This window comes from Papio anubis, chromosome 2 (assembly GCF_008728515.1).
Source record: "Papio anubis isolate 15944 chromosome 2, Panubis1.0, whole genome shotgun sequence".
NCBI classification, from domain to species: Eukaryota; Metazoa; Chordata; class Mammalia; order Primates; family Cercopithecidae; genus Papio; species Papio anubis.
In genome coordinates, this window is record NC_044977.1 from 145533052 (window position 1) to 145560146 (window position 27095).

General features: G+C 34.7%; 1 protein-coding gene and 1 long non-coding RNA gene across 3 annotated transcripts in view; one reads left to right on the plus strand and one right to left on the minus strand.

Annotated features, from left to right (window-relative positions):
* Window position 1: 1 nt before the first annotated feature.
* Window positions 2-24709, plus strand: LOC101009150 (phospholipid scramblase 1). 2 transcript variants are annotated; one of them, XM_009201558.1, is made up of 7 exons: window positions 21-126; window positions 5095-5197; window positions 6526-6568; window positions 14031-14251; window positions 17255-17416; window positions 20157-20318; window positions 24510-24709. In XM_009201558.1, exons 2-7 carry the CDS (start codon window positions 5114-5116, stop codon window positions 24537-24539), a joined length of 702 nt encoding a protein of 233 aa, XP_009199822.1. In that variant the 5' UTR covers window positions 21-126; window positions 5095-5113; the 3' UTR covers window positions 24540-24709. The 2 variants fall into 2 exon arrangements, with proteins under 2 accessions (XP_017811296.1, XP_009199822.1); XM_017955807.3 differs by lacking the exon at window positions 24510-24709 and having other exon boundaries at window positions 2-126; window positions 17255-17289; window positions 20157-20198.
* LOC103882303 overlaps window positions 4598-27095 on the minus strand; it is a 39599-nt gene continuing 17101 nt past the window's right edge. The window contains exons 2-3 of the long non-coding RNA XR_644065.4: window positions 5813-5854; window positions 4598-4767 (exon numbers count right to left, since the gene is read on the minus strand). This is a non-coding gene — a long non-coding RNA (uncharacterized LOC103882303). The remainder of the gene's footprint in view (window positions 4768-5812; window positions 5855-27095) is intronic.

Below are 27095 nucleotides of genomic sequence, written 5' to 3' on the forward strand. Positions count from 1 at the left end.
TGAATGGAATGTTTATTGTTGTGGTTGCTTGGATCGGCCCATCTTAGACTCTTCCTAACAGCAACTTTGAGAGACAGTGGGTTGTGGGCCAGGCAGAGGACCAACGCGTTTCAACTTACCTGTCAGGTACCCAATTCCACATGTAGTTTCCAGAAACTATTCTGTTTCAAATGTTGATGTCCATAACCGACAACTACCCTGTGTTTATGTCTATAGTCCTTTTCATTGCTGATCTAATTGAGATTTTATATAACTCGCACCAAGAAATAGTAGTCTTCAGGCTAAAGAATCTATAACCTTTCTGATGCTTCATTGCTGCTGATCTAATATGAGATAAAATCCTGCTCTTTTTTTGTAGAATATGCCTAGGTTTCTGGGTTTAATATACTATAAATATGAGACACCCACATATATCTTTGGTATACAAAGTAGGAAGCAGACATTTATGTTTGTATCTAGGGAACACAGAAATAAACAACATAGATGCAGAGTAAAAAACCCTTCAACCCCATCTTTCTTCTGATTTATGATTAAACATTTGTGTAAAATATATATGTACAGGCCTCTTTTCTCCTGCCTTGATACATTTTCTCCATCTATACTCCCCACTCTTCTTCCATGACCCATCACAGCTGCTTCTGCTGTTTCTCTTCGGGATATCTGAGTTCTCTTTTTAGCTCTTCCATTAATAAATCTAAGTGACCACACAATATATCTAAGGGTTATGTTTTTGATCTATTAAACTGAGATGAGAGTTGAACTAGGAATAATCTATAAGGTCCCACACTGAACCAACTACAAATCTTGTTTGTATGTATGAGATTTCATGAATTCAGCCAGAATTTTCTTCTAGAATTAACAAACCTATAATTTGGCTGAAGCGTAATACAATATGCCTATTCTCTCTAAGGATTCAGGTAAATTATCCATTTTATATAATTATGTGATCATCATTGTTGTTTGAAGATCCATGACATAGAAAGTATTTAAATCATGACAATGTTTAATAATTGTTTGTATTTAATGTTCACCAGCAGCAATATATCGCTTTATTAAACTAGAGATAATCAATACTAGAGCAACAATTTAAAGTTGAGATTCTTTGAGAAAACATTTGAAAGATAACCAATTTATCAGCATGATTGCTTTATATCTTTTTGCTTGGTTACGAGTGTTAAAAAAATCAACACAGCGTTACTTAGCAAACATTAAAAACACATATATTTATATGTACATATACAACTATATATATACACAATATTATACTGTATGAAACCAATACATTTATTGAAAATATAGAAAAATTAATAAGTGGGTAATTGAAAATTTTTAGAAGTGTATTTGTCGTTTATATATTTGTATATTAACCAGTGCACACAGATGCTATATTTTGATTTGTTTCCTAGTAATAGTCTCCCTACATATGTTGATTATTTTACACAAATTTAGAGTGAGGGTATCTGAAAATCTGCTCCTCAATAAAAGCAATCAGAACACTGGTAAAACTTGTCAACATCAATTTTCAGAACTTGGAAAATTAACCAAAGGCTTGCAACAATCTGAAGAAGATTTATTCAAGAAAAATGGGAAAATCTCAGTAAGAAGAGTGAGCTTTGTGACATTTTGATTTACCTTATTTCCATCACCTTCTCCTCAGCATTACAGAAGCCTTGAAAATCAACTACCTTGAAGTCACAGTAGCCAAGATGTGACTGATAGAATAATGGTCCCCAATGATGTGCATATCGCAATCCCCCAAAGCTATAATTACTTTGTCCTAAATGACAAAAGTAACTGTGCATGTGTGATTAAGTTAAGGCTCCTAATATGGAGAAATTATCTTGTATTATCTATGAGGCCTTGATATAATCACAGGTATCCTTACAGGATGAAGGCAGAAAGTAAAAGAGGGAAGGAGACACTATGCTGCTGACTGTGAAGATGGAGGAAGGGGGCCACAACCAAGGGATGCAGGCAGTCTCTGGAAGATGGATAAGGCCACAAAACAAAACAAAACAAAACCTGCAACAAAACATAGTTTTTCTTTCCTTAGAGGCCCTAGAAAGAACAGAGTCCTGCTGATTCAATTTAGATTTCTTAACTTCATAACTGTAATATCATACCTGTGTTGTTTTAAGCCACTAAGTATGTAGTGTAGTGATGTGTTATAGCAGCAATAGGAAATGAATACAGGTTTTGTTACCTGGAAGTGGGACATTGTTTGCTGTAGCAAGTACCTAAAAATACATAAGTCGCTTTGTAATTGTGTAACGGGTTAAAGCTGGAAGAACTTTGAGGAGCATAATGGAACATTCCTGGATTACTTTACAAGACTGTTAGTGGAAATATATTTATTAACAGTATTGTATGTGAGAGATCAGAAGGAAGTTACAGGAAACATGAACAAACTGTATTCTTCTCATATAATGATAGAATGCTTAGCTGAACTGTGTCATAATGTTATTTTGAAAGATAAATTTGATTTTTAGTTGAAATTCCAAGCAAAGTGTTGAAATTGTGGTTTGGTTTCTTCCTTTTGCTTATAGCACAATGTGGGGGATAAAAAAAGAAGAGAGAGAGAGAAAAAAATCTTGAGAGAATATTAAGCAAAAAGGAATCAGGACTTGATGATTTAGAAGATTTTCATCTTATCCAGATTGCACAAGACACTAAAATGAGCACATTCAATGTCAGGAAACTGTGCTCTGGAGAGAAGGCAAAGGGAGTGGCTGGACAATCTTCTGCTAGTGCTTCTGAAGTAGCAATATTTCAGAGTATTCAATCACACAAAGGACTCTTTGAAGAGTTTAGGTGTGTGACTTTTGGATCTAAGCAGAAACCAGGAAGGGAGTTGGCATTATGAAGGAAATATCAATGGAGGAGCAAATGACAGGGAAAGGAAGAAATAAAATAAATTCACTAGAATCGCAAATGAAAACTGCCTAATAATATTACTCAGCTGAAAACACATGCTTCCCCTTAAGAAAAATGAAGAATGATTCTGAGAGCAGAGCTGCAGGACAAGAGGGCAGAATCCTGAAGCCAGAAGGTGACACTGACAGCCACAGAGGATTATTTCAAGTCCTCAAAACCTAATAGAACCTCACATGCTGGATTTCAAAATTATTTGGGTTAATGATTCCTTTTTTCATTCTATATTCTCCCTCTTTGAACAGAAATACCTCTAACAGGGAAACTATGCCTGTCCTACCAGTGTGTTATGAAAAGAGTAACATGTGTTCTTGTTTTACAAGTCAAAGTATGAAGATAAATTTTTACCCATAATGGATCATACCCACAGTCACAACTGATACAAGATTTACATGGTGAGATTTTGGATGTTTAAGCTGATGAGGTTTATTTGAGATTTTGGACTTAAGTAGATACTGGAAAGTGTTGAGATTTTGGAGATTTGATATGGGGTTTGTATGCTTTGCATGTGGGATAACTGTTCCTTTGGGGGAACTGAAAGAGAACTATTGTAGATGAAACAATGGTTCCCCAACATACCTATATCATAATCCAGAGAGCCAATAGATATATTACCTAGATGAAAAAAGATATTTTTCAAACATAATTACATTAAGGATCTTAAGATCTTTTAACACAGGGCAAATTATCCTGTGTTATCTGAGTGGATCAAATGTCATTACAAGGCTCCTAATGAGAGAATACAAGATCAGAAGGTAAAACTAGAAAAGAGAAAGAAAAATATAATTCCTACAGCCTCCAGAACAAAGGCAACCCTGAGGACCCATCACAGATTTCTGACCACCAGAAATTGTAAAGCAATACATTTGTGCTGATTTTTTAAAATTGATACTTAATATTTTACATATTTAGGTGGTACATGTGAGTATTTGTTAAATGCGGAGAATGTGCAATGATAAAGTTCAGGGTATTTGGAATTATCCATCACCCTGAATATTTATCATTTCTTTATGTAGAAAATATTTCAAATCCTCTCTTCTAACTACTTTGAAATATACAACCCATGTTGCTGACTAAAGTCAGCCAGCTTTCCTTTTGAACATTAGAACCTGTAAAATGGAGTAGCCACTTTGGAAAACATTTAGCAGTTTCTCATAAATTTAAACATACAGTTGCTATCTGACCCATCTAAAATAATAACAATAGTAACTCTTAAGTTTGTATCATCCTCTCTTTTGCTAGGATTCTTTCTTTACTCCTCTTTACCTCACCTCTTATTTCATAGTCAATATTTTTGGAATGCAAACCTGCTATTTAAAATTTACTCTTGTTTTTGGCAGTAAACATTTTTCAAAAGTATGTTTTCTTCTTTGTCATTATTTATATTTGTCTCTTGTCTACATGTTGTGGCCTCAGTTAAAAGTTCAATTTTTTTTCTCTTATATCTATTTGAGAGTAGCTCATACAATATTTGCCATAAAATAATGTAAGTTCTGCAATATTTTCAATGTATTTATAGGCACTGTTAAAATCCTCCCCTTAAATTTTGAGCTGGAAACAGGGTTTGTAGATGGATTTATTTTATAAGTTTTATTCTGAGCAACCTAAGGAAAACACAGAGAATAACAAAATCCTAATTAGGGCCAATTAGAAAATTTGGCTCCTTAGAGATTCGTTCTAATTTTGTTAGAATCGTGGTGCTGGAGACAGAGATCTACTCAAACCTCATTTTAAGATGATTTATCTTGTCTTTACTTGGGACAAAATGTTTTCATGTTCACCAATGCTCATTCTTCAAGATTGGTGTGGGTAAAATCCAGTCATTTTCAAAAGATTCTGAAACATAAAGATTTAATTTTGTTTAAATAGATTAAAGTCACATGGGAATATCAATTTGCACTCAGTTTATCATGACTGTATTAACTGGTACTTGTACTCCTAAAATTCCTTTTTGGTACTTGATAAGAGACAGACTTCATATGTAAAACCACATATATTAAAAACAATTTACAAAATAAGAGATGAATCATGTTTACACCATTAAATGTAGAAAAGCTAAAACTGTAGTTGTATATTCCTGTCTCTAACCAGGTTAATATGTTTTGATAATGTTAGATGTTAAATATAAAAGGCTAAATATTTTCAATTTGTCATACTCTAAAGCACTTACATAATCCAGATTATGGCTATTTATGACCTACGACCCTGGTTGTCTACACCAGAGACAATAACCAGCTGTCCACCTGGATTGGAGTATTTGTATCAGGTATGGCAATGTGTTTCTCAACTTATTTGATCCACAATAACATGAATTTGGATCATTCCAGAATATAATTTGTTATAAACATTTTTGACTATGGATTAAAATACTATGAACTTAACACTAAGATTTTTGTATTTTATTTACATTTAAATTTTTATTTTTGATTGAGATAGTAAACTTACACTTTACATATTATAATATTGTTACTTACAAATTTATTTCCTAGGAATCTCATTTAAAAATAAATACCTACTTTTGGCCAGATGCAGTGGTTCATGCCTGTAATCCTAGCACTTTGGGAGGTTGAGACAGGTGGATCACGAGGTCAGGAGATCGAGACCATCCTGACTAACACGGTGAAACCCTGTCTTTACTAAAAATATAAAAAATTAGACGGGCATAGTCGTGGGCGCCTGTAGTCCCAGCTACTCGGGAGGCTGAGGCAGGAGAATGGGGTGAACCCAGGAGACGGAGGTTGCAGTGAGCCGAGAGCGCGCCACTGCACTCCAGCCTGGGTGACAGAGCAAGACTCCGTCTCAAAATATAAAATAAAGTAAATAAATAAATGCCTACTTTTAAAATAGGAAATTGTATTTTGAGAATGTAACTTATACTAACCTCGAGAATCCTCACTTCATCTATTGCTTGTGCATTAGAAGCCTGGTATGAAAATGTAAAATATAAACATTAATATTAGGAAAATGTCTCTTATTCTGTACTAGATTGAATACAATTAAATTAAAGCTTATGATGTCAATTCTGATTTAATTTCCTGTGATATTGTCTCTTGAATAATTAACTTTGACAATTTAGTTGTCTGTAATCGTTGGCCACATTTTATTTTGTAATACTTTAAAAATAAAATAGTATATATGTAACTTCTTGAAAAGGTTGTTTACATTTTCAATGCTTAATTATAAACTTGTCATAAATTATGATATAAATATAATAAAACCTTTTAACACTTGGGTAAAAATTATATTAAAATATTCTAATAGTGTAGATATTATCTGAATTTCAAAAATATTTACAATATGTATTTTAAATTTTTGTTAACCAAATTATTGAGTATGTTAACAATTGAGACAAGACAAAACACCTTATAGGCTGTAATAATAATTTTTCATTTGCCTGTTCCATGGTGAAGTAAAATAAAATTTAATTTTAGATTACTATGATATACAAGACAAGTGACAGAAAAAATCAGAGATGTTGACAATGGATCAATTACTTTAAATATCCTAAATGTAAATAATAAGTTATCTGTTGATATGTGCTTTAAATGTAGTCTGAGTACTTCATAACCACCTTCTTTATTTTTACTCTAATAGATAAATCAGTTAACAGTGTGCCAATATTTTGATCCTCCGGGAGGTATGTACCAAACACACTGATATATTAATTCTTGAAGTTATAACTTATTTTGTTGTAGTTAGATCAACCCCCATAAATTAAAGTGTTTCTTAAGGAAACTAAACCTTGCAAACATGAAGAGAGTGTATAGAAGGTCGTTAGATAATGAGAAGGTAAATGCAGCAATAGTCTTCTCATGGGAAAGGAAAAAAATACTTTTTTTTCTTATACTTTACTTTCTCTTAAAGTAGATCCTTTCAGGATCATTCCTGCCCTTTTAGTATGCTAAACATAGGTACAACTCCTGAAATGGTTTGCCCACCCTGATTTCTTCAAATACAGGTATTTTAGAGAAACAATAATTCTAAATTCTTCAGAAATTTTGTTAATAGAAGCAGAATGCAGGTAAGTTTCTGGATAGTCCAATTGTGCTCCCAAGTCTGAAAAATTAAACTGTCCTTTAGAATTTAACTGTTTACCTTTATCTCAACTTAGTATGAGTATTTCTTTTATGTGGATGAAACTAAAATGCATGGAAATGAGTATCTAGTTACAAAAAAAAAATAGTACTATCATTGCCTTTCTTATGCATTAGCGATTCTAAAACTAACATGGGCATTGATGATTTGTTTAACTCATGAAAGCTTTTCCATTTTGGCATATTATAAAAGAATGCTTTCTTTGTTTTTTTTTTCTTGCTGAATTATACTAAATTGCTTTAATTTATGAAAGATCATTTACTACAGAAACACCATATGTTATTACAACAAACAAGGCATATGATATTCATTTTGAGAGAATCAAGGAAGAGTCAGATCCAGGCTTGCACTGAAGAACTTCCTCTGAAGTGTGAGGAATTAATATATTTGCTGTAGTTTCAATGTGTTCGCCAAAGTTCATGTGCTGGAAACTTAACCATCAATGTACTGGTGTTGACAGGTTGAACCTTTAAGAGGTGATTAAGTCATGAGGGCTCTGCCCTTATGCATGAATTAATGCCTTTATCTCAGGAGTGGGTTAGTTACTGTGGGAGTGGATTCCTGATAAAAGGATGCATCTGCATCTGATCTCCTTCCTCCCCCTCTCTCTTACACCTTCTTAGCATGTGATGCCTTCTACTACCATATGATGGAGCAGGAAGGCTCTCACCAGGTGCCAGCCCCACCTTCTTGGACTTCACCGCCTCCAGAACTTTAGGAATAAATCTCTCTTCTTTATATATTACCCAGTCTGTGGTATTATTTTATTGAAATACCAAACAGACTAAGATAGAAAATTGATACCTGAAAATGTGGAAGCAGCTTTGGAACTGGGTCATGGGTAGAGGCTGGAAGAGTTTGGAGAAGGAAGCTAGAAAAAGGCTAGATTGCCATCAGTGGAAAATTAAGGGTGATTCTGGTGAGGACCCAGAAGAGAATAGCTATAAGGAAGTCTGAGACTTCTTAGAAATTACTTAAGTGACTATGATCAGAGCATTGGTAGAAAGATACACAGCAAAGGCAATTCTGATGAGTCGTAGATAGAAATGAAAAACAAGGTGTTGCAAACTGGGGTGAAGGCCATACTTATTATACAATTGCTGAGAACTTGGCAGAGTTATGTCCATGCCCTTGAGCTTTAGGGAAGGTAGAATTTAAGTATAATGAATGAGGATATCTAGCAGAAGAAATTTCTATGCAAAATATTGAAGGAGCTGCATGATTAGTTTTCACCACTTTCAGTAAGATGCAAGAGGATAGAAATGACTTAAAATGGAATTTATAATTAAAAGAGAAACAGAATGGAAAACTATGGAGATTTCGCAGAGTACCCATATAAAGAGTAAAAAGGTATGCTTAGGAGAGCAAACCAAAAGTGTAGCCAAGCAGTGGTTTGTTAAGGAGATTAGTAAAAATAGAAGGGAGCCAGGTACTATTCATCAAGACAATGGGAGAATGGCCTTGAAGGCATTTCAGAGAGCTTTGAGGCTTCCCCTCCCATCACAGGCCCAGAGTTCCAGGAGCACCAAATGTTTTTGGAAGATGGATCCAAACAACACTCCACAAGCTCACTGCTCAGGGCTGTCTTGGTTCTGTTAAATATAGTGAACTCCATGTTTCTCTTCAAAGAATCAGTATGTTAGTATGTTCAGCTCTCTTATTCTTTGTTCTCCATTTTAAAGTTTAACTTCCTGGTTCTCTTTGCCCTCTTGCTTCTAGTTTCAGTAAACAACTTTCCCGCCAGTTCTAATCAGTAGTTCACATCTGTTCCCCTGGTTACCTATTCCGTCCTGAGTCACCCCTGCTCACCTGCTCTGACCTGAATCATCCTGAGTCACCTGTTCTGTAACTGTCCTTCCTGACAAACTACTCACCCCACCACTCCAACTAACACCCCTGCTTTCTTTAAAATAGCCAATCAGAATTAGCTTAGACTGTGCAGTCCAACCCTAGCCAATAGGGGAATGACACAGCAGTAGGGGCTATCTGCATCAGGAATAAGAGCCTATTCCTCTCCCTTGTTCAGGTGTGCTCTTGCCATTGCTCTATCCATGAATCATACCCTTTTATAGAAGTAAAATTGCCTTGCTGAGAAAATTAAATTTATGTTCGAGTGCTATTTCATTTGTGGCACCGAAAATTTATTTATGATAGTTCTCTAGTCCTGATACCTCACTGAAGTACTCCTTGGCCACCTCAGCCATGGCTCAAGCAGGCCCAAGTGCAACTCATGCTGCAACTCCAGAGGTCACAAGTGGTAAGCATTGGTGACATCCAAATGGTGCTTAGTCTTCAGATGTGCAGAGTGAATGAGCTGTGGGGCCATGGAAGCCTCCATGTAGATTTCAAAGGATGTCACAGACAACCTGGGGGCCCAGGGAAAGACTTGTCACAGGAGCAAAGTCAATACAGAAAGCCTGCACTAGAGCAATGCCCAGTGGAGTGGTCAAAGTGGTCAGCTTCGGAGACCACATAACTGTAGGTTCACTAGCAAGCAACTCCAGCCTGAGAAAGGTGCAGGCTTCAGAATGCAACTCATGAGAGCTACTGCGTGGACTGAAACCAGTAAAGCCATAGGGATAGGGTTGCCTGAGACCTTAAGGATCAAACCTCCCCACTCCGAGTATGCCCAGACTGCAAGACATAGAATCAAAGGAGATTATTCTCCTGCTTTAAGACTTAATGTTATTTTTCCTATTGGACTTAGGACTTACTTGGGACCAGTTAACCCCTTTTTTTTCTTGCCTATTTCTTCCTTTCGAAAGGGAAATGTTTGTCCTATGCCTATTCCACCATATTTTTTTGGAAGTAGATAACTTAATTTCATAGGCTAGTAGCTGGAAAGGAATTTGCCTTGGGACAAATTGTGCCTGGAGTCTCACCAATGTCTGATTCAGATGACCTTGTAAGGCGATGCTTGAGTGAGTTAAGACTTTGAGGCTATTGGAGTGGAATGAATGTTATTTCACATATGAGAAGAATATAAATTTCGGTGGCCAGAGGTGGAATGCTGTGGTTTGAATTGATCCCCCAAATTTCAGGTGCTGAAAACTGAATTTTCAATGCAATAGTGCTGTGATGTGGGACCTTTAAGAAGTGATTAGGTCACGAGGGCTCTTCCTACCAGCATAGATTGTTGCCATTATGGTAGGAGCATGTTTGTTATTGAAGGAGTGGATTCCTGATAAAAGGATGAGTTTGGACCCCTTCCTTCCTTCTCTTATATGTTCACTCACCATATGATGCCTTCCATCATATTATGATTGTTATAAATAAAGTTTTGGTGCCTCAAAAGAAATAGCACTCAAATATAAAATTTTCTTTGTAATTCTCAGCAAGGCAAGGTACTTCTATAGAAGGGTGTGCCCTTACAGATGGAGCAATGGTGAGTGCACATTTGGACAAGGGAGGGAAAGCAGTTCTTATTCCTGACACACGGGGTCCCTACTGCTATATCATTCCTCTATTGGCTAGTGTTAGAACACACAGGCTAAACTAATTCTGATTGACTAATTTAAAGAGAGTGATGTGGTGAGTGGTTTGGCGGGAAAAATGGTTATGAAATGAGTCAGGGTGGAGTAGGTAATCAGAAAAGGTTGCTTTACGAAGAAGTTAAGTTTAAAAGTAGAAGGCAAGGAATTGAACATACTGACATATTAATTCTTTGAAGAGAAATTTGGAATTCATATTTAACATGATGCAGTAAGAAGTCCCTTACCAGATGCCAGACCCTCAGCCTTGGACTTCCAAGCCTCTAGAACTGTGAGAAATAAATCCAGTTTTTAAATAAATTATTCAATGTGTGATATTCTGCTGTAGTGACACAAAATAAACTAAGACAATACTTAAATATGTAGTATAGAGTCCTAAAAATAATGAGACAGGTAAAAACTAATTGTGGAAATTCAAAGGAGAGAAATAGCCACAGTAACTCATAATTTAAGTCACAAAAATAGCAAAAACATTGGGAATCTAAACATCCTTGAATAGGGAACAATTTCTCCAAACCAGTGACTCTCCAGATATGATCCCTAGAACAGCAGTATCAACATCACCTGGGAACATGTGAGAAATGCAAGTTCTCAAGCTCCATTACAGACCCATTGTTGATTCAGAAAATCCAGTTTGGGGTCAATAATTTGCTTTATAAAGCCCTCCAGGTGACCTTGATGCAGGTTTAAGAACTACCACTCTAAATGAAGGCACTTTCATGTAACTTAACACCGTGAGTTATTTAAAAGAATTAGACAGCTCTACAGATATGCCAGGAATATTTTCAGAGTATACTGCTAAGTATAAACAACAATTACAAAGTAGAGCATATAGTTAGGAGTGTGCATGTGTGTGTGTGTGTGTGCATGTGTGTTTACAATATGTGTAGTTTTTTTATATGCTTTGTGTATCTCTGAAAGGATGCATATGAAATTCAAAAGGATGGGGAGAGGGTAGGACTGGAAGAAGAAATTATTTCTAATGTTATACTCCCATTTGCATTTTTAAAATTTGTGCCATACATATGTAATTTCTACTTAAAAATTGATTTTTAAAGCAGAAAGTATTATTTTAATGAGTTGTGAATCATGATCTGGTCATCAATATCAAATGAAAATGTGTACTTTTTATATATGTTGGCACGGGATAGAAACAATTACATTTAATGCCTGCAGAATCATTAAAAATAAAGAAATTCTATACTCAACCTGTTTCAAAGTTTAGCCTTAAAATAGAATGTTTAGGCTGGGCACAGGCTCATGCCTGTTATCCCAGCACTTTGGGAGGCTGAGGTGGACAGATCATGAGGTCAGGAGTTCAAGACCAGCCTGGCCAATATGACGCAACCACGTCTCTACTAAAAATACAAAAAGATTAGCTGCGTGTGGTGGTGTGCACCTGTAGTCTTCGCTACTCAGGAGGCTGAGGCAGGAGAATCACTTGAACCTGGGAGATGAAGGTTGCAGTGAGCTGAGATTGCACCACTGCACTCCAGCCTGGTCAACAGAGCAAGACTCCATCTCAAAAAAAACAAAACAAAACAAAAAAACAAAAAAAAACCCACCAGAACGTTTAATGTATGTTAGAGTAACATGTACTCGTTAAGTGTATACTCATTTCAAAAACAACAGTGAGAGAAAAAAAATCATCCATGCACAACTACTGATACATTTCCTCTGAAGAGGTTTTTAAAATTATCATTTTGTTAGAGTTTTAAAAAAATCACTTTTAATTATCATCCACACTATTTTTCTTAGTCACTTAAGGTTATTTTTTCTTTATCATAAAAACCCAGCATTTTAAAGAGCTACACAGTAATCTTCAATAGAGGATAATAAGTATTGCCTCTTATTGGACACTTTCTTTGTTTTCACTTTGTTTTTTCTGTTCTAAATTGTGCAGTAGTGAACATTTGATGCCTAAAACTTTCTTTCTTAAGTTTTAGGATTGTTTTGTTTGCATAATAACACAAGTAAAATTATTAAAACAAAAGATAACAATATTCTTATTTGCTTGCAAAAAGGGTAAATTTGATTATTACCTTATATAAATAATAGAGTATTTCCTACTTCCCTCAATTTAGTGTAAGTACAATTTTTTTATTTCTACTATCCAGAATGGAGTTCTAATGAAATCTTTTTAAAATTCTGTAATAAGGAAAAGATGAAGAATACAATTTAACATAAAACATAATTGTAATGGGTTAACTTACTTGAAGTTCAAAAAGGATAACAAAAAGCTATGCATAGAATTTTAGCAGTAAATGGAGCCAAAGAGTACCTAGCCTAGCTCTCATTTTTCTTCATAAGAAGACTAAGATATCAGTGAAAATTAGTTACCTAAATTCAAACAGTTTATTATCTATTGGGGGAACTCGCCCCCAATAATTCAACGTTATTTCATGTAGGTTCTTTTCTATTTCCCTAAATGTTGGCCGGTCTGAGAAACAAAGGGAAAGAGTACAAAAGAGAGAAATGTTAAAGCTGGGTATCTGGGGGAGACATCACATGTCAGCAGGTTCTGTGATGCCAGCAAAGTTTTTATTAGTGATTTTCAAAAGGGGAGGGAGTGTATGAATAGTGTGTGGGTCACGGAGATCACATGCTTCACAAGGTAATAAACTATTACAAGGCAAATGGAGGCAGGGCGAGATCACAGCACCGGGGCAAAATTAAAATTGCTAATGAAGTTTCGGGCATGCATTGTCATTGATAACATCTTATCAGGAGACAGGGTTTGAGAGCAGACAACCGGTCTGACCAAAATTTATTAGGTGAGAATTTCCTCATCCTAATAGGCCTGGGAGCACTACGGGAGACCGGGGCTTATTTCATCCCTTGTCTACAATTGTAAAAGATAGATGTCCCCTGAGCGGCCATTTTAGAGACCTCCCTCTAGGAACACATTATCTTTCTCAGGAATGTTCCTTCCTGAGAAAAATAATTCAGCTATATTTCTCCTATTTGCTTTTGAAAGAAGAAAAATATGGCTCTGTTCCGCCCGGCTCTCAGGCAGCCAGACCTAATGGTTATCTCCCTTTTCCCTGAACATCGCTGTTATCCTGTTCTTTTTTCAAGGTGCCCAGATTTCATATTGTTTAAACAATTTGTGCAGTTAACACAATCATCACAGGGTCTTGAGGTGACATACATCCTCAGCTTACGAAGATGACGGGATTAAGAGATTAAAGACAGGCATAGGAAATCACAAGAGTATTGATTGGGGAAGTGAAAAATGTCCATGAAATCTTCAAAATTTATGTTTAGAGATTTCAGTAAAGACAGGCATAAGGAATTATAAAAGTATTAATTTGGAGAAGTAATAAATGTCTATGAAATTTTCACAATTTGTGCTCTTCTGCCATGACTTCAGCCATTCCTTCTGTTTGGGGTCCCTGACATCCTGTAACAATTATCCAATATAATTTCCATATTTGAAGGTAATTTGATACCTGTTTACGTACATCTTACATCAGTATTACTAACAAATTCATACATCATTTTATTCTCTAGTCCTCAGAAAATTTGAAACTAGTAAAACATATGAAATCTTGAACAATCAAGGACAGATAATTTATTTTGCAGAAGAGAGAAATAATTGCTTCCTTCGACACCTTTGTGGATTTTCAAGGCCTTTTACTATTACAATTTATGATAATGTAGGTAGAGATGTACTTGCTCTGCATAAGGCTCTGAAATGTAGCTGCTGCTGGAGTAGATGCTGCCTACAAAAGGTAAGTAAATATTTATACCATCATAACAAAAAAGCCTCGGTGCTGGACAGTATGATAAAGTCTAAACATTGGGATTGGCTGCAAAAGATTTTCTGGAATGAAAAATGTCAGAGAAATCATTGAATTTTTGTACCATGTACCTATAGGCTGAGAATCATGCACAACATTGCAAATTTTTTCTAGGCAATGAAGGTCATAAGATCTTTAGATGTTTTCTGTTCTAAACTATCTAAGCATCCATCCAAGGCTTTTTGTGACCTAAGAAATCTTTTCCTATTGCGAAGTGGCAAAGACTCTATCTCATTATTCCTATAGAAACTCTATATTTAAATCTACCTCCATTTTTAGTTAATTTTTGTATTCATGTGAGGAAAGTGTTAAGAACCTTTTTTTCCCACTTTAATATTTAGTTGTTTAAACACCATTATTTGTAAAAGACTATTCTTTTTCTACTGGATTGTTTTGGCAACATTTCTGAAAATGAATTGCCAATGTATATGTTTACCTATTTCTTTTTTTTTTTTTTTTTTTTTTTTGAGACGGAGTCTCGCTCTGTCGCCTGGGCTGGAGTGCAGTGGCCGGATCTCAGCTCACTGCAAGCTCTGCCTCCCGGGTTTACGCCATTCTCCTGCCTCAGCCTCCCGAGTAGCTGGGACTACAGGCGCATGCCACCTCGCCCGGCTAGTTTTTTGTATTTTTTAGTAGAGACCTGGTTTCACCGTGTTAGCCAGGATGGTCTCGATCTCCTGAACTCGTGATCCGCCCGTCTCGGCCTCCCAAAGTGCTGGGATTACAAGCTTGAGCCACCGCGCCCGGCCTGTTTACCTATTTCTAGAGTCTACTCTCTTCTATTATTCTACCTATGTGTATACATACAAATATATATACACATGCAGAGCTAAGATCATAAGGACAATATAATATTGGCATAATACCAGCTATAGAGTAAGTCTTAATATCAGGTAGTACAAGCCTTCTTATTTTGTTTTGCTTTTGTCAAACCTTTTTTGGCTCTCTTAGTTCCTTCACATTTTTATATAAATTTTCCAAAAAAAAAAAAAAAAGAAAAAAACCTCTCATATTCAAAAATCCTGCTAAGATACTGAGGGTATTTAATCAATGGATTAATTTGAAAAGAACTTATATCTTATTAATATTGAATATTCTGCTCAATGACTATGGTTTATTTCTCCTTCTAGTTAGATCTTCTTTAATAACTCCCAGTAATAGTCATTTTCATTACTTAGGTCTTACAAATATTGTATTACAAATTAATTTAATTATTGTATGTTTCCAGATACAATTATAAATGGTACTTTGTATTTAAACTTTACATTTTTGTCGCTTTTATATAGTATATTGTATATAGAAAATTATTGCTCTGTGTATACTTACACTTTACTCTGACCTTGCTAAAACTTACTTATAAATTCTAGTAGCTTTTTGGTGGATTCCCTAAAGTTTCCTACAATTATAGATATGAAAATATAGATTTTACTTCTTCCTTTCTCATCTGTATGCTTTTTATTTGTATGTATAAATTTATGAATGTATGTATTTATTGTTTGGATTCTGGAAATCTCAGAAACATTTTATTCTTGTCACGTGTTTCACTACATCTACTTATATTTTGAGGCTTGAGGCTTTGTTTTTCCATCTAATTTTGCCATTTAATTTTGTCTAAAGAATTTGACAGTAGTTTTGTTTTGTTTTGCTAGCATACTTGTTCTGTCCTTTTCCATGATAGTTTTTGGGGGAATTTATAAGCCATACCACCATTATCATCAGATTGACTTAGCAGTCTTCCTTTGCCTTTTAATGGCTAATACTTACATATGGTAAGAAAAAGAAAAGGAAAGGAAGGAAAGGAAGGAAAGAAGGAAGGAAGGAGGGAGGAAGGAGAAAGAAAAAGAAAGAAAGAAAGAAAGAAAGAAAGAAAGAAAGAAAGAAAGAAAGAAAGAAAGAAAGAAAGAAAGAAAGAAAGAAAGAAAGAAAAGAAGGAAGAAGAGAGAGGAAGGAAGGAGAAAAGAGGGAAGGAAGGAAGGAAGGAAGGAAGGAAGGAAGGAAGGAAGGAAGGAAGGAAGGAGGAAAGAGGAAGGAAGGAAGGAGAAAAGGAAAAGAAAAGGAAAAGGGAAAGGAAAGGAAAGGTCAGAATTCTCTACTTTTCAGAATAGAAAAGGACAGAATATAATGGAAGCATATTCAGGAGAAACAATTTCTCTCAAATGCTTGCTTCCTAGGCCTCCTACATCCCTTTTTAGATACAACTACCATTATAAGTTTCTTATGTATTCTTCCACAGTTATGTTGTGAATATTTGTATAATGTATTACATAAATATAGCATGTTTATGTTATGTGTGTGTGTTTTAACATAATTAGTAGCATATTATTCTACTTTTTAAGCACATAACACTGTAATTTGAGGATTACATCTATGTTTAGAACTTCTTTGTTCCTTTAAATGGCAGCATAATAACCCATTACATGGATATGCCATAATTTATTCAACAAGTCTCTGTTGAGTCTGATTAACTGAGCTTTAAATAAAAATTGGGACAAAATTTAGATTTGCCGTGGCAAAGAGTTATGAAACTGCTTCGCATATTGAGTAATAAGCAGTTTTGGATGAGATTAGAGTTTATGTTGTATTTCATGGGCATTGCAATTTAAAAAGTAATTCTCATACATGCCTACAAAGGAAATTATTATTATCCCTCTTTTGCAAATGGAAAGTAAATTTCAGAGACTTTAGTGATTTGTTCACATTTCAAGTAGTTAGTAAGCAGTGAAGTCATGTCTTAGCTCCGGGGACTTTAACATATAAATCCTGGTCTTCTCACTTCTATGTTTATTCTCAAACATGAGGCATCCCTTAAATACAGAAAGTTCTGTCTAAATATACAAAAAGCTCATTTAAGAGGTCGTACAGAACTAAATAAAGTGTTGCTTACAAGTCTAACATATCCGGTCGGATCAATGATATATTTTCAATCTTTTGTAGCTAAAAGTTGAAGCTCCACCTGGTGAAACAATTGGGTATGTTTATCAATACTTTCACCCATTCTTGCCAAAGTTCAAAATAAAAAATGAGAATAAGGAGGAGGTAATGAAAATTAGAGGCCCATGGTTGGTCTTCAGCTGTCTCAGGGATCTAAATTTTAATGTAAGTAATTACCAATATTTTAATGTCATATTAAAATTAGTTTATTACATTTTTATAATAGATATAATTAGTGAATATGAATAAAGAAAAATAAAAGAATATTATTATGAAAATATTGTAACTATCCGCTTTTTTAAAAAATTGGATTACTAATTCACAGCATCCTTATTTAAAAGCTCTATAAGTTTATGTAGCTTATAAGGCAGGTTTTAAAGGTATCAAAAGTTAGTTATTTAATATCTCAAAGAATATTGACAGAGAAATTTAAACTTTATTAAATGGACAATGACCTAATCTGGTACCAATTATAGCTAATGTGTTATATTAATGTTAATTAACACAGTTTCTGCTTTTTATAAAACTTTGAAATTTAATATTTTTAAAAAATTTTTCTATGTGCTTACTAATTTACTTCTCAGATTATAGCCAACATCCAGATAATAATTTGGGAAATTAGCTACTAAACATACTTCATATAGTTAATAAAATTAAATAACTTGTTATATTTATTTAAACCTGAAGATTTCTAAGCAATGGAGAATATTGTGTTGGTTTAACATTATAGTAGATGTGCAAAAAGTCATACTTCCCTAACTTTCATCTAAAACCTGTTTGTTTGTTTGAATATCTAAAATATCTAGTAGAAAATTTGCATACAGCCTAACTAAAATACTACCTAATTTTCCTTCCTTTCTTAGAATTATGTCAATTCATTTTAGTGATTCTGATTCTTACTGGCATCTGCATACACTGATTAAGAAAAATATACTTAATATATTACAAATTAATTGTTAATAATATGGTTAGTTCAGAAAGTAATAATATGACTCCAATGGGGCTCTATTTTAAGTTAAAAGCCAAAGTAACAGAGTAGACTTCCAAAGTAAGCATGAAACTCTGGAATCCAAAGCCATTTTTTACTGACACCAAATAATAAAATGCTTTTTGTGCATTATTTTGTATTTCAGAGTATAATATAGCAAATCCTACTCATTGTAATATTTGCAAAACTTTGTCAAAGCTATATAAAACTCTTCCCATTTTTTCTGTTTGAAGCAAAACAATTTTAAAGCTGGCACTCTTGTGTAAGCTCCAAGTAAGAGGAGCAAGAAAGGGAAATCATGATTTTCTAAGAAAGTCATCTTTTGCATGAATGTGGACAATCCTTTTAATACTTTTGTCTATGAATAAGAGGAAAGAGATAAAGTAGTAGCTAGTTACAGGGCCAGAACTAGAATGAGGCAATTAAGGTGTTCATCTCAGGTACAAAATTTAAGGGAGCAACACAAATCTTAGTATTAATGGTAAGTGATAAATGAATGTGTTGCACTTTTTTAAATTAAAATTAATGCAAAACTTTTTTTTATGATGAAATACACCAAAAAATTAAGAAAGGAACTGACCATGTGCTTGTATTACTTATATCTCTGCAATACCCCAATCCTGTTTCTGGCTTGATGAAGGCACAGGTGGAAAGTGAGGTATTTTTCTGAAAAGTATGTCATTATCCCTTTGATTGTAAAAGAACAGAGCCAAATGAGAGAAAGTATGGAGATACAACAGACTGAATACTTGATGAACCCGGTTTCTTATTTGGTATGGGACTAAGACACATGTAGAGAATTAGCTTCATATAGAGATGGCCCATTCACCATAACAGGAAGGAGGCCGGAAATGTTGGTACGAATACGTTCTGTTTGTAGGGCTGGTGTCTGAGTGTGAATTCCTGTTCCACAGCTTTTATTTTTTCTGTAATATAAGAGATAAGATATTTTGTCGGGAATGAGGGGGAATGGTGGGTTCAGAGTTCTGAAAAGGGTGAAGAACTTTGGGCATATTTAAAACACTTTGATATTTCTCATTTCCCATATTCCTTAGCACTACTCACAAGGCTGTGTATGAGCAGCCCTGCTAACCCCTCTGGTCTCACTAATTTTCTGCTATTAGCCGCCTCCCTCACTTCACTCCAGCTATGCTCCCTCTTAACTCGGGGCCTTTTCACATGTTAACTTTCTCTGGAATGCTGTCTGTCTTCCTATTTCTCTTGTCACTAATTCCTTCTGGTCCTCTAAGTCTCAGCTTAAATGATGCTGTCCCCAAGCAGCTTACTCTAAAACCATGCCCCTACCGTTTGTGTAGTCTGCTTATTAGCTCCCAATTGTACTACATGATAGTACCCTACCCTTCCCTTATGGCCCTCATTACAAGGCAGGTACTGTGATTCATCCCAGGTTTGTTGTTTTATATTTACATGAGTATCTTTTATTCTGAAGGAATTAGTGTGAGTTGGTATGAGAAATGATGCTCTAGGACGTTTAGATAAGTAACAGAGAAAAAAAAAATGAGGAAAAAGTAAAGGCAACCAGAAAATAAAAGCACTTCTGAAAGAGTTGGGAAGCTGTGTAATGAGCTGAGAAGCTAGTGGTTTTCATTTTATAATGAAATTCATGCTCATGTTAAATTAAAGCAAATTATATGGGTTAACTATATATGTGTGTATACATAGACATAGAAATAGATATAATCAGTTGTATACAATTTGAAAATCTACTTTTAGATAGGAATTGTCTATAAATTTTACCGGGCTATTATGTGTCCATGTTGCATGTTTTGTAAATTCTTGGGTAAAATCAGTATGATTATAACTCATAAAGGACATAATTAGTTAATAAATTTGGTACAGGAATAACTTTTTATCTCATAGATTTTTCTCTAAAGGTTATATATTTTTCCATTTTAGTTATTGACTGTGGATGAGGAAATGATTATTGGTAAGATTTCAAAACAGTACTCTGGATTTGTAAGGGGAATATTAACCAATGGTGAGAAATTTGGGATCCAGTTTCCATTTGATCTTGATGTTAAAATTAAAGCATTGATGCTTGGAGCAACTTTCCTCATTGTGAGTCTATTTTTACTCTATTTAGCTGAAAATTATATTTTCTGAGATTACCATTGCACTTTTGCTAATATTTCTCCTTGAATCATCTGAATTAACTGCGAATTGTGCCTTTCTGGCCATCCTCAGTCCCCAAATGACATCATGGATTCAGTATTCACATTGCAAAGGAAGCAAAAATTAGAGTGTTCTAGAAACATGATGATTCAGGTTTAAATCCTTAGCCTTCATGAAAAATCAGACTGTCACTGAAAATAGGAAAAATATGGTTCATTCAATGTGACTTATAGTTATCTCTTACAATGTAAAATTAATACATGCTTGTTACACTTTATTGAAATGGTAATATATTGTTAATGTGGAAACTATAGATATTATTTCATTGAGCTCTATCTCTTGAGCAATACAAAGACCTTAACAACATTTTAATTCTAATCTCTCTCTCACAACTAATATACTTTTGTTGACTAGTGTTTTAGTTTTGCTTCTTTTTAAATTCACACATTAAATATGTGCTATTAGTTTATTTTTCTAATAAAATCACAGATATGTTTAGCATTTTATTTGTTCTCAAATTTTATTGAACTTTAGATGAGCCCCCCAAGGTTATGTTCCTTTTTCCTAATCCTCACTTAATATCATTGTATTAGTTCATTTTCGCACTGCTATAAAGAAATACCCAAAACTGGGTAATTTATAGAGGAAAGAGGTTTAATTGACTTACAGTTACACATGGCTAGGGAGGCTTCAGGAAACTTACAATTATGGTGGAAGGTGAAGAGGAAGCAGGCACCTTTTCCACAAGGCGGGAGGAAACAGTGAGTACAAGCACGGGACATGCCAGATGCATATAAGATCATCAGATCTCCTGAGAACTCACTGGCTATCAAAAGAACAGCCTGGGGGAAACACCCCCATGATCCAATCACTGCCCTCCCTCCCCACTTGGGGATTACAGGACCCTGCCTCAACACATAGGGATTATAATTCAAGATAAGATTTGGGTGGAGACACAGAGCCAAACCACATCTGTCTTCGATGGGTTCTTGGAAACTGCAAATTTAAGCACAATGATATAGAATAAAACTAATTATTTTTGCCATCAACATTATAACAAAATGACACTGAACAAAATGACATTTTTGTAAATTTTCTGTAATTACCAGTTGACAGAAATTGTTAAATTGGGCTGGGAGCGGTGGCTCATGCCTGTAATCCCAGCACTTTGGGATGAGGTCGGGAGTTCGAGACCAGCCTGACCAACATGGAGAAACCTGGTCTCTACTAAAAATACAAAATTAGTCGAGCAGGTGGCACGTACCTGCAATCCCAACTACTCGGGAGGTTGAGGCAGGAGAATTGCTTGAACCTGAGAGGCGGAGGTTGTGGTGAGCTGACATTGCCCATTGCACTCCAGCCTGGGCAACAAGAGTGAAACTCCATCTCAAAAAAAAAAAAGAATAGTTAAATTGGATTTTTAGAGTGTCTGTAGTCTCTTTTAAAAAGACAAACCTAAATTAATGACCAAAAAATTGAAAGAAAGAGAATATGGATAAATACTACAAGAAAGCTAGGGAAGCTAAATTAATAGCAGGAAAAAAAAAAAAAAGACATTAAGACTCCAAAAAATAGAAACAGAAACAAAATGGGTTCCTACGATGATAAAGTTTCTATTCAAACAAGATGTAATAATTCTAGGCTTGTATGCATGTAATATTAACTTCAAAATATAGAGACAAGTGGCCGGGTGCGGTGGCTCATGCCTGTAATCCCAGCACTTAGAGGCCAAGGTGGGCGAATCACCTGACGTCGGGTGTTCGAGACCAGCCTAACCAACATAGAGAAATCCCGTCTCCTAAAAATACAAAATTAGCCAGGCATGGTGGTGCACACCTGTAATCCCAGCTTCTAGGGAGGCTGAGGCAGGAGAATCACTTGAACCTGGGAGGCAGAGGTTGAGGTGAGTTGAGATCACGCCATTGCATTCCAGCCTGGGCAACAAGAGTGAAACTCCGTCTCAAAAAACAACAACAACAAAACAAAATATAGAGACAAGTGTTAAAAATTAGAGTGACAAACCCATCATAAAAATGGGGAATTTACTCATATGTCTTCATTTATACTAGATATAAGAGACAGAACATTAGTAAAGTTATTTAAAATTTGAACAACAAAATGAATACGCTTGATTTAATGGTCTTATTTAGAACTTTTTTTTTTTTTTTTTTTTTTTTTTGAGACAGAGACTCTGTCACTAGGCTGGAGTGCAGTGGCACAATCTCAGCTCACTGCAACCTCCGCCTCCCGGGTTCAAGCGATTCTCCTGCCTCAGTCTCCCGAGTAGCTGGGACTACAAGCGCCCACCACCACGCCCAGCTAACTTTTGTATTTTTAGTAGAGAAGCGGTTTCACCATGTTGGCCAGGATGGTCTCAGTCTCTTGACCTCGTGATCTGCCCGCGTCAGCCTCCCAAAGTGCTGGGATTACAGGCATGAGCCACCGTGCCCCGCCGAACTTTTACCAAACAATTAGACAATACACACTTTTCTCAAATAAACATTGTTTACAAAATTGATATAATAGTGGGCCAAGAAGCAAGTCTCAACAAATTACAGAGAATCATTATCATTTAGACCTTAGTAGATGAGCAAACGAGACTCAATTAGAAGTTAGTAAATATTTTAAATGTTTTATACATATAGAAATATAAATAACCCAATTATTTTTAAAAAGCCATAACAAAAAATTTTAAATACTTTAAAATATGTAACAAAATATTACATGTCAAAACTCTTGGTATGCAACTAAAGATATTAAAATATATAGCTATAAATAATTATTGAAGAAAAGAGAAAAATTAATGTTAAATTAATTAGCTAAAACTATAAAGTTAGAAAAAAATAAAAAAGAATAAACCCAAGGAATTGAAGGAGATATTGAACAATTAAGCAAACAAAAATAAACAGAGTACCCATACTTGGACTCTAGACAAATAGGTCTTTTGAAGCAAGAAAATCATAAAGTAACAGACTACTACATTTAAATAGTTTAAATTTCTGTACCCCATAAAACCTCATAATATTAAATATTTAAAAGCAAATAATAAATTAAGGAAAATATGGGAAATAAGGAAAACAATAAATTAAGGAAATACACAACAAATATGACCAACGAATAGTATTCTTATGTTAATAAAAATGATACTTAAATAAGAAAAATATCAAATACTTAATGAAAATGTACAAATATTATGAAAAATAATTCAAATAACTATCAAAGAGGGAATAAAAATAAACACTCAACTTAAGAAAGCATTTCCAAAAACACACAAGAGAAGCAAAAAATAAAGGATAAAATACCATTTTTAAAATCATATATTAATGTTTTCATTTTTAATGATGTATGCTCAATGCTGATGAAGATTTAAGGAATCAAGTGCTCATGAACTCTAGGTACAACTTTTAGAGGAATGAATTAAAAACATTTGTCAAAAATGTAATGTTTATATTCTTTCAGATGCAGACAAATAATGGTGTACAATCTTTATAGTAACTAGCAATATATACTCTATGTAGCAAACTTCACTCAAATAAATAGTAAAAGTTAAAACAACATAAAATGTGTGAGTATGAGATTTACTAAATACATTATGAGACATCTCTAGAACAGAGTAATAAACAGATATTAAAATAGACTAAAAAACTGAATACTTTTAAGGACCTTTAATGACACAAATACTCAGAATAGTTTACGCGGTGAAAAAAGCCAGGATATGAGCACATTATAACAGCAATTATCTACGTCTTGGAGGAATTTGTACCAAAATACTTACGGTAGATTTTGGGATTGATTGAAAATATAAACATTTTCCTTCTCTTTTCCTCCAGTTTTCTAAGATGCGTATATGAATGAAAAAACATATATAAGTAAAATGAGGTAGTATTAGTTGCTGATCTCTAAGGGCCTTTAGCGATGCACAAATCTATTATTTTGATGTATTTAAGGGCAAACAGTCATTCTTATGCCCTTGGAAATTTGTTCCTCACGGGTCTGCTCCTCAGACACTTGCTTTTTAATATGTTTTGTGATCATGATATTATAATATAGGGACCTTAAAAAGCATTCTCATGTCTAATGCCTGCAGTTGTTTCTACTATTAAACCAACCTAATTGTATTTTTCATTTTCATTCTAGGACTACATGTATTTTGAACTGTGGCCATAAGAACTACCCTGAAAGAATATGTCAGAGGTCACTGGCATTTATTTTTTGCCAGTCCTCCACAAAACTAAGCAACTTTCACTGAAAATATCTAAATACATTTTATTTTACTAAAACTGTTCATATATATTCTTTCTGCATAATAAACTGTACCAAAATTTTTTAACTTCAAATAATCATTGTGTTTAGCTTAGGATTCTGTTGTATAGTTCTCCTGTTCAGAACCTGGCTCACTCATGCATTTTGAGTCAATTATGAGATTGGTTGGGACTGTCTCATCTCAGATGGCTTCATTAACATGTCAGGCTAATGGCTGAGGGAATGGGGGCAATAGGTCACATATTTTTCATCATCTAGGAGGCTAGCCAAAGCTTTTACACCTGACTGTGCTACAAAAGCAACAAGAAAGCAAGTTCAAATGTTCAAGCTCATTTCAAGCCTCTGCTTCTATTATGTTTAGTAATATCCCATTGACCAAAGCAAATCACATAGCCAAGCCCACATTCAAGGGGTCGAAAAATAGACTCAATTTTTTAATGACAGTTGCTGCAAAATTCTGTGACCTTTCTTCCCCCAACACAATTTATCACTGTCTTCTCTCTGGTTCCAATTATTTACATTCTTCCCAAACACAAAATATCCTTAACCCCATCAAGACTCCCAACAAGTCTCTTTCAATTACAGCATTAAGCTCAAGTCCAGTATGATGTGATCTGTTACCTTCTGTAAATGTGAGCGAGGATACTTGGACGCAGCTTCTCTCGATTCAGAGACTTGAGAACAAAAAAGACCCACTTTACACGTAATACTGAGCAAAGGTCAAAATAGTCACAATGAACAAATAAAATTCATGTAGTAGTCGCTGGTCAATAAAAATTATAGAAATCAGAAGGGATATGTTTCTAGTTCCCCTTACTCTGGTGACAGAGAAAATGCTGCTCCCTGGGAGTGGCTTTCCAGTCCATTGTTCTACAATATCCAAATACCATGTCATCCTACATCAGAACTACACAGACACTCTCTTAAAGGGATCAAAAGAGATAAAGACTCAGTGAAATATAATAAAACAAGCCGTGGATACTTCCACAGAAAAGCTATTCTTCTTTCTTATAAAAGTATCTGGATAGAGCAATCCTAATTATATAAGTGTTCCCATTTAATGTTTTAGATAAATCCTCCCCTTGTAGTTAGAATTTCTGCCCACAGAAGAAAATGTGTTTGCCTTCTGAAATATTTTTTTCTTTTCTAAATGAAATTACCATGTTTTTAGCTGAGTAACTTTTATAGGTTTCTGTCTACGAATATTGAAAACAGATCTCTTCACTTTAGAATGTCTTAGTCTCTTTTAGTTTATGCTTATACAACTCCCTTAAAAACTGTGTGGATTTCTACTTATCAGATTTAGTCTACTTCATTGGAAAAAAGTCACATCCATTATTATTTTTAGGACAGGCTTCTTTCTCTGGACTTATTCACACCTAGCTTAGCTTCGTTATATCACAGGTGGGTTGCAAACGGAGCCAGAGAACACATCCTTAATGCACAAGCACATTTCAAACCTCTGTTTGCATCATGTCTGTTAATGTCCCATTGACCAAATCAAGTAACATGGCTAAATCCCCATTCAAGGGATGTTGAAAGAGATTCCACTTCTTGATGGGAAGAGCTCTAAAATATCGTGGACTTTTTTTTTTTTTTAAACAATCTAGCACACTATTTAATGGGTGATTTTTTTATTCGTATTACCTATGAAATATCTTTGAATTTGGAATATTTTCAATTATATATCACTATTTAATTAACTAAAATATTTATGATAATTCATAGGTATTATTGGTTTCAATGAATGACAATATCCAAATACCATGTTATCCTACATCAGAACTACACAGACACTCTCTTAAAGGGATCAAAAGAGATAAAGACTCAGTGAAATATAATAAAACAAGCCGTGGATACTTCCACAGAAAAGCTATTCTTCTTTCTTATAAAAGTATCTGGATAGAGCAATCCTAATTATATAAGTGTTACCACTTAATGTTTTAGATAAATCCTTCCCTTGTAGTTAGAATTTCTGCCCACAGAAGAAAATAACAGATTTTTGTTTGCAAAAGTTTATGCTTAAAAGGGTACAGTCTAGGTCATTCTAGAAAGACTTGGGATCAAAAATTTAAAGCCAGCAGAAGTGGTTCACTCAAAGGGAGAGGGAACAGACTTGAGGCACATGTTGCCAAGGCGTAGGGATCTGTCCCTTACTCCCCTTCAAAGATCCAGAGGCAAATGGGCCCACATGTATGCCTGAAGATGTTTGTTGGGTGCACTGTCCTGGTAGACTCATATAAAGAACCTCATACTCTGGGGTGGCCAGGAGGAAGTGGAAATTCCTGTCTTCCAGGGGACTACAAGACCCTAGTCTATAAGCTTACCCCAGTTCTCTATGCTTTGTGACATTTCTTAGGAATCTTTTAGGACATTTTATTGGGAAAATGGCACATACCACTTTTTCTCAAGAAAAAAAAATTTAAAAATCATAAAAATGGAATTTCTCATACATTAATG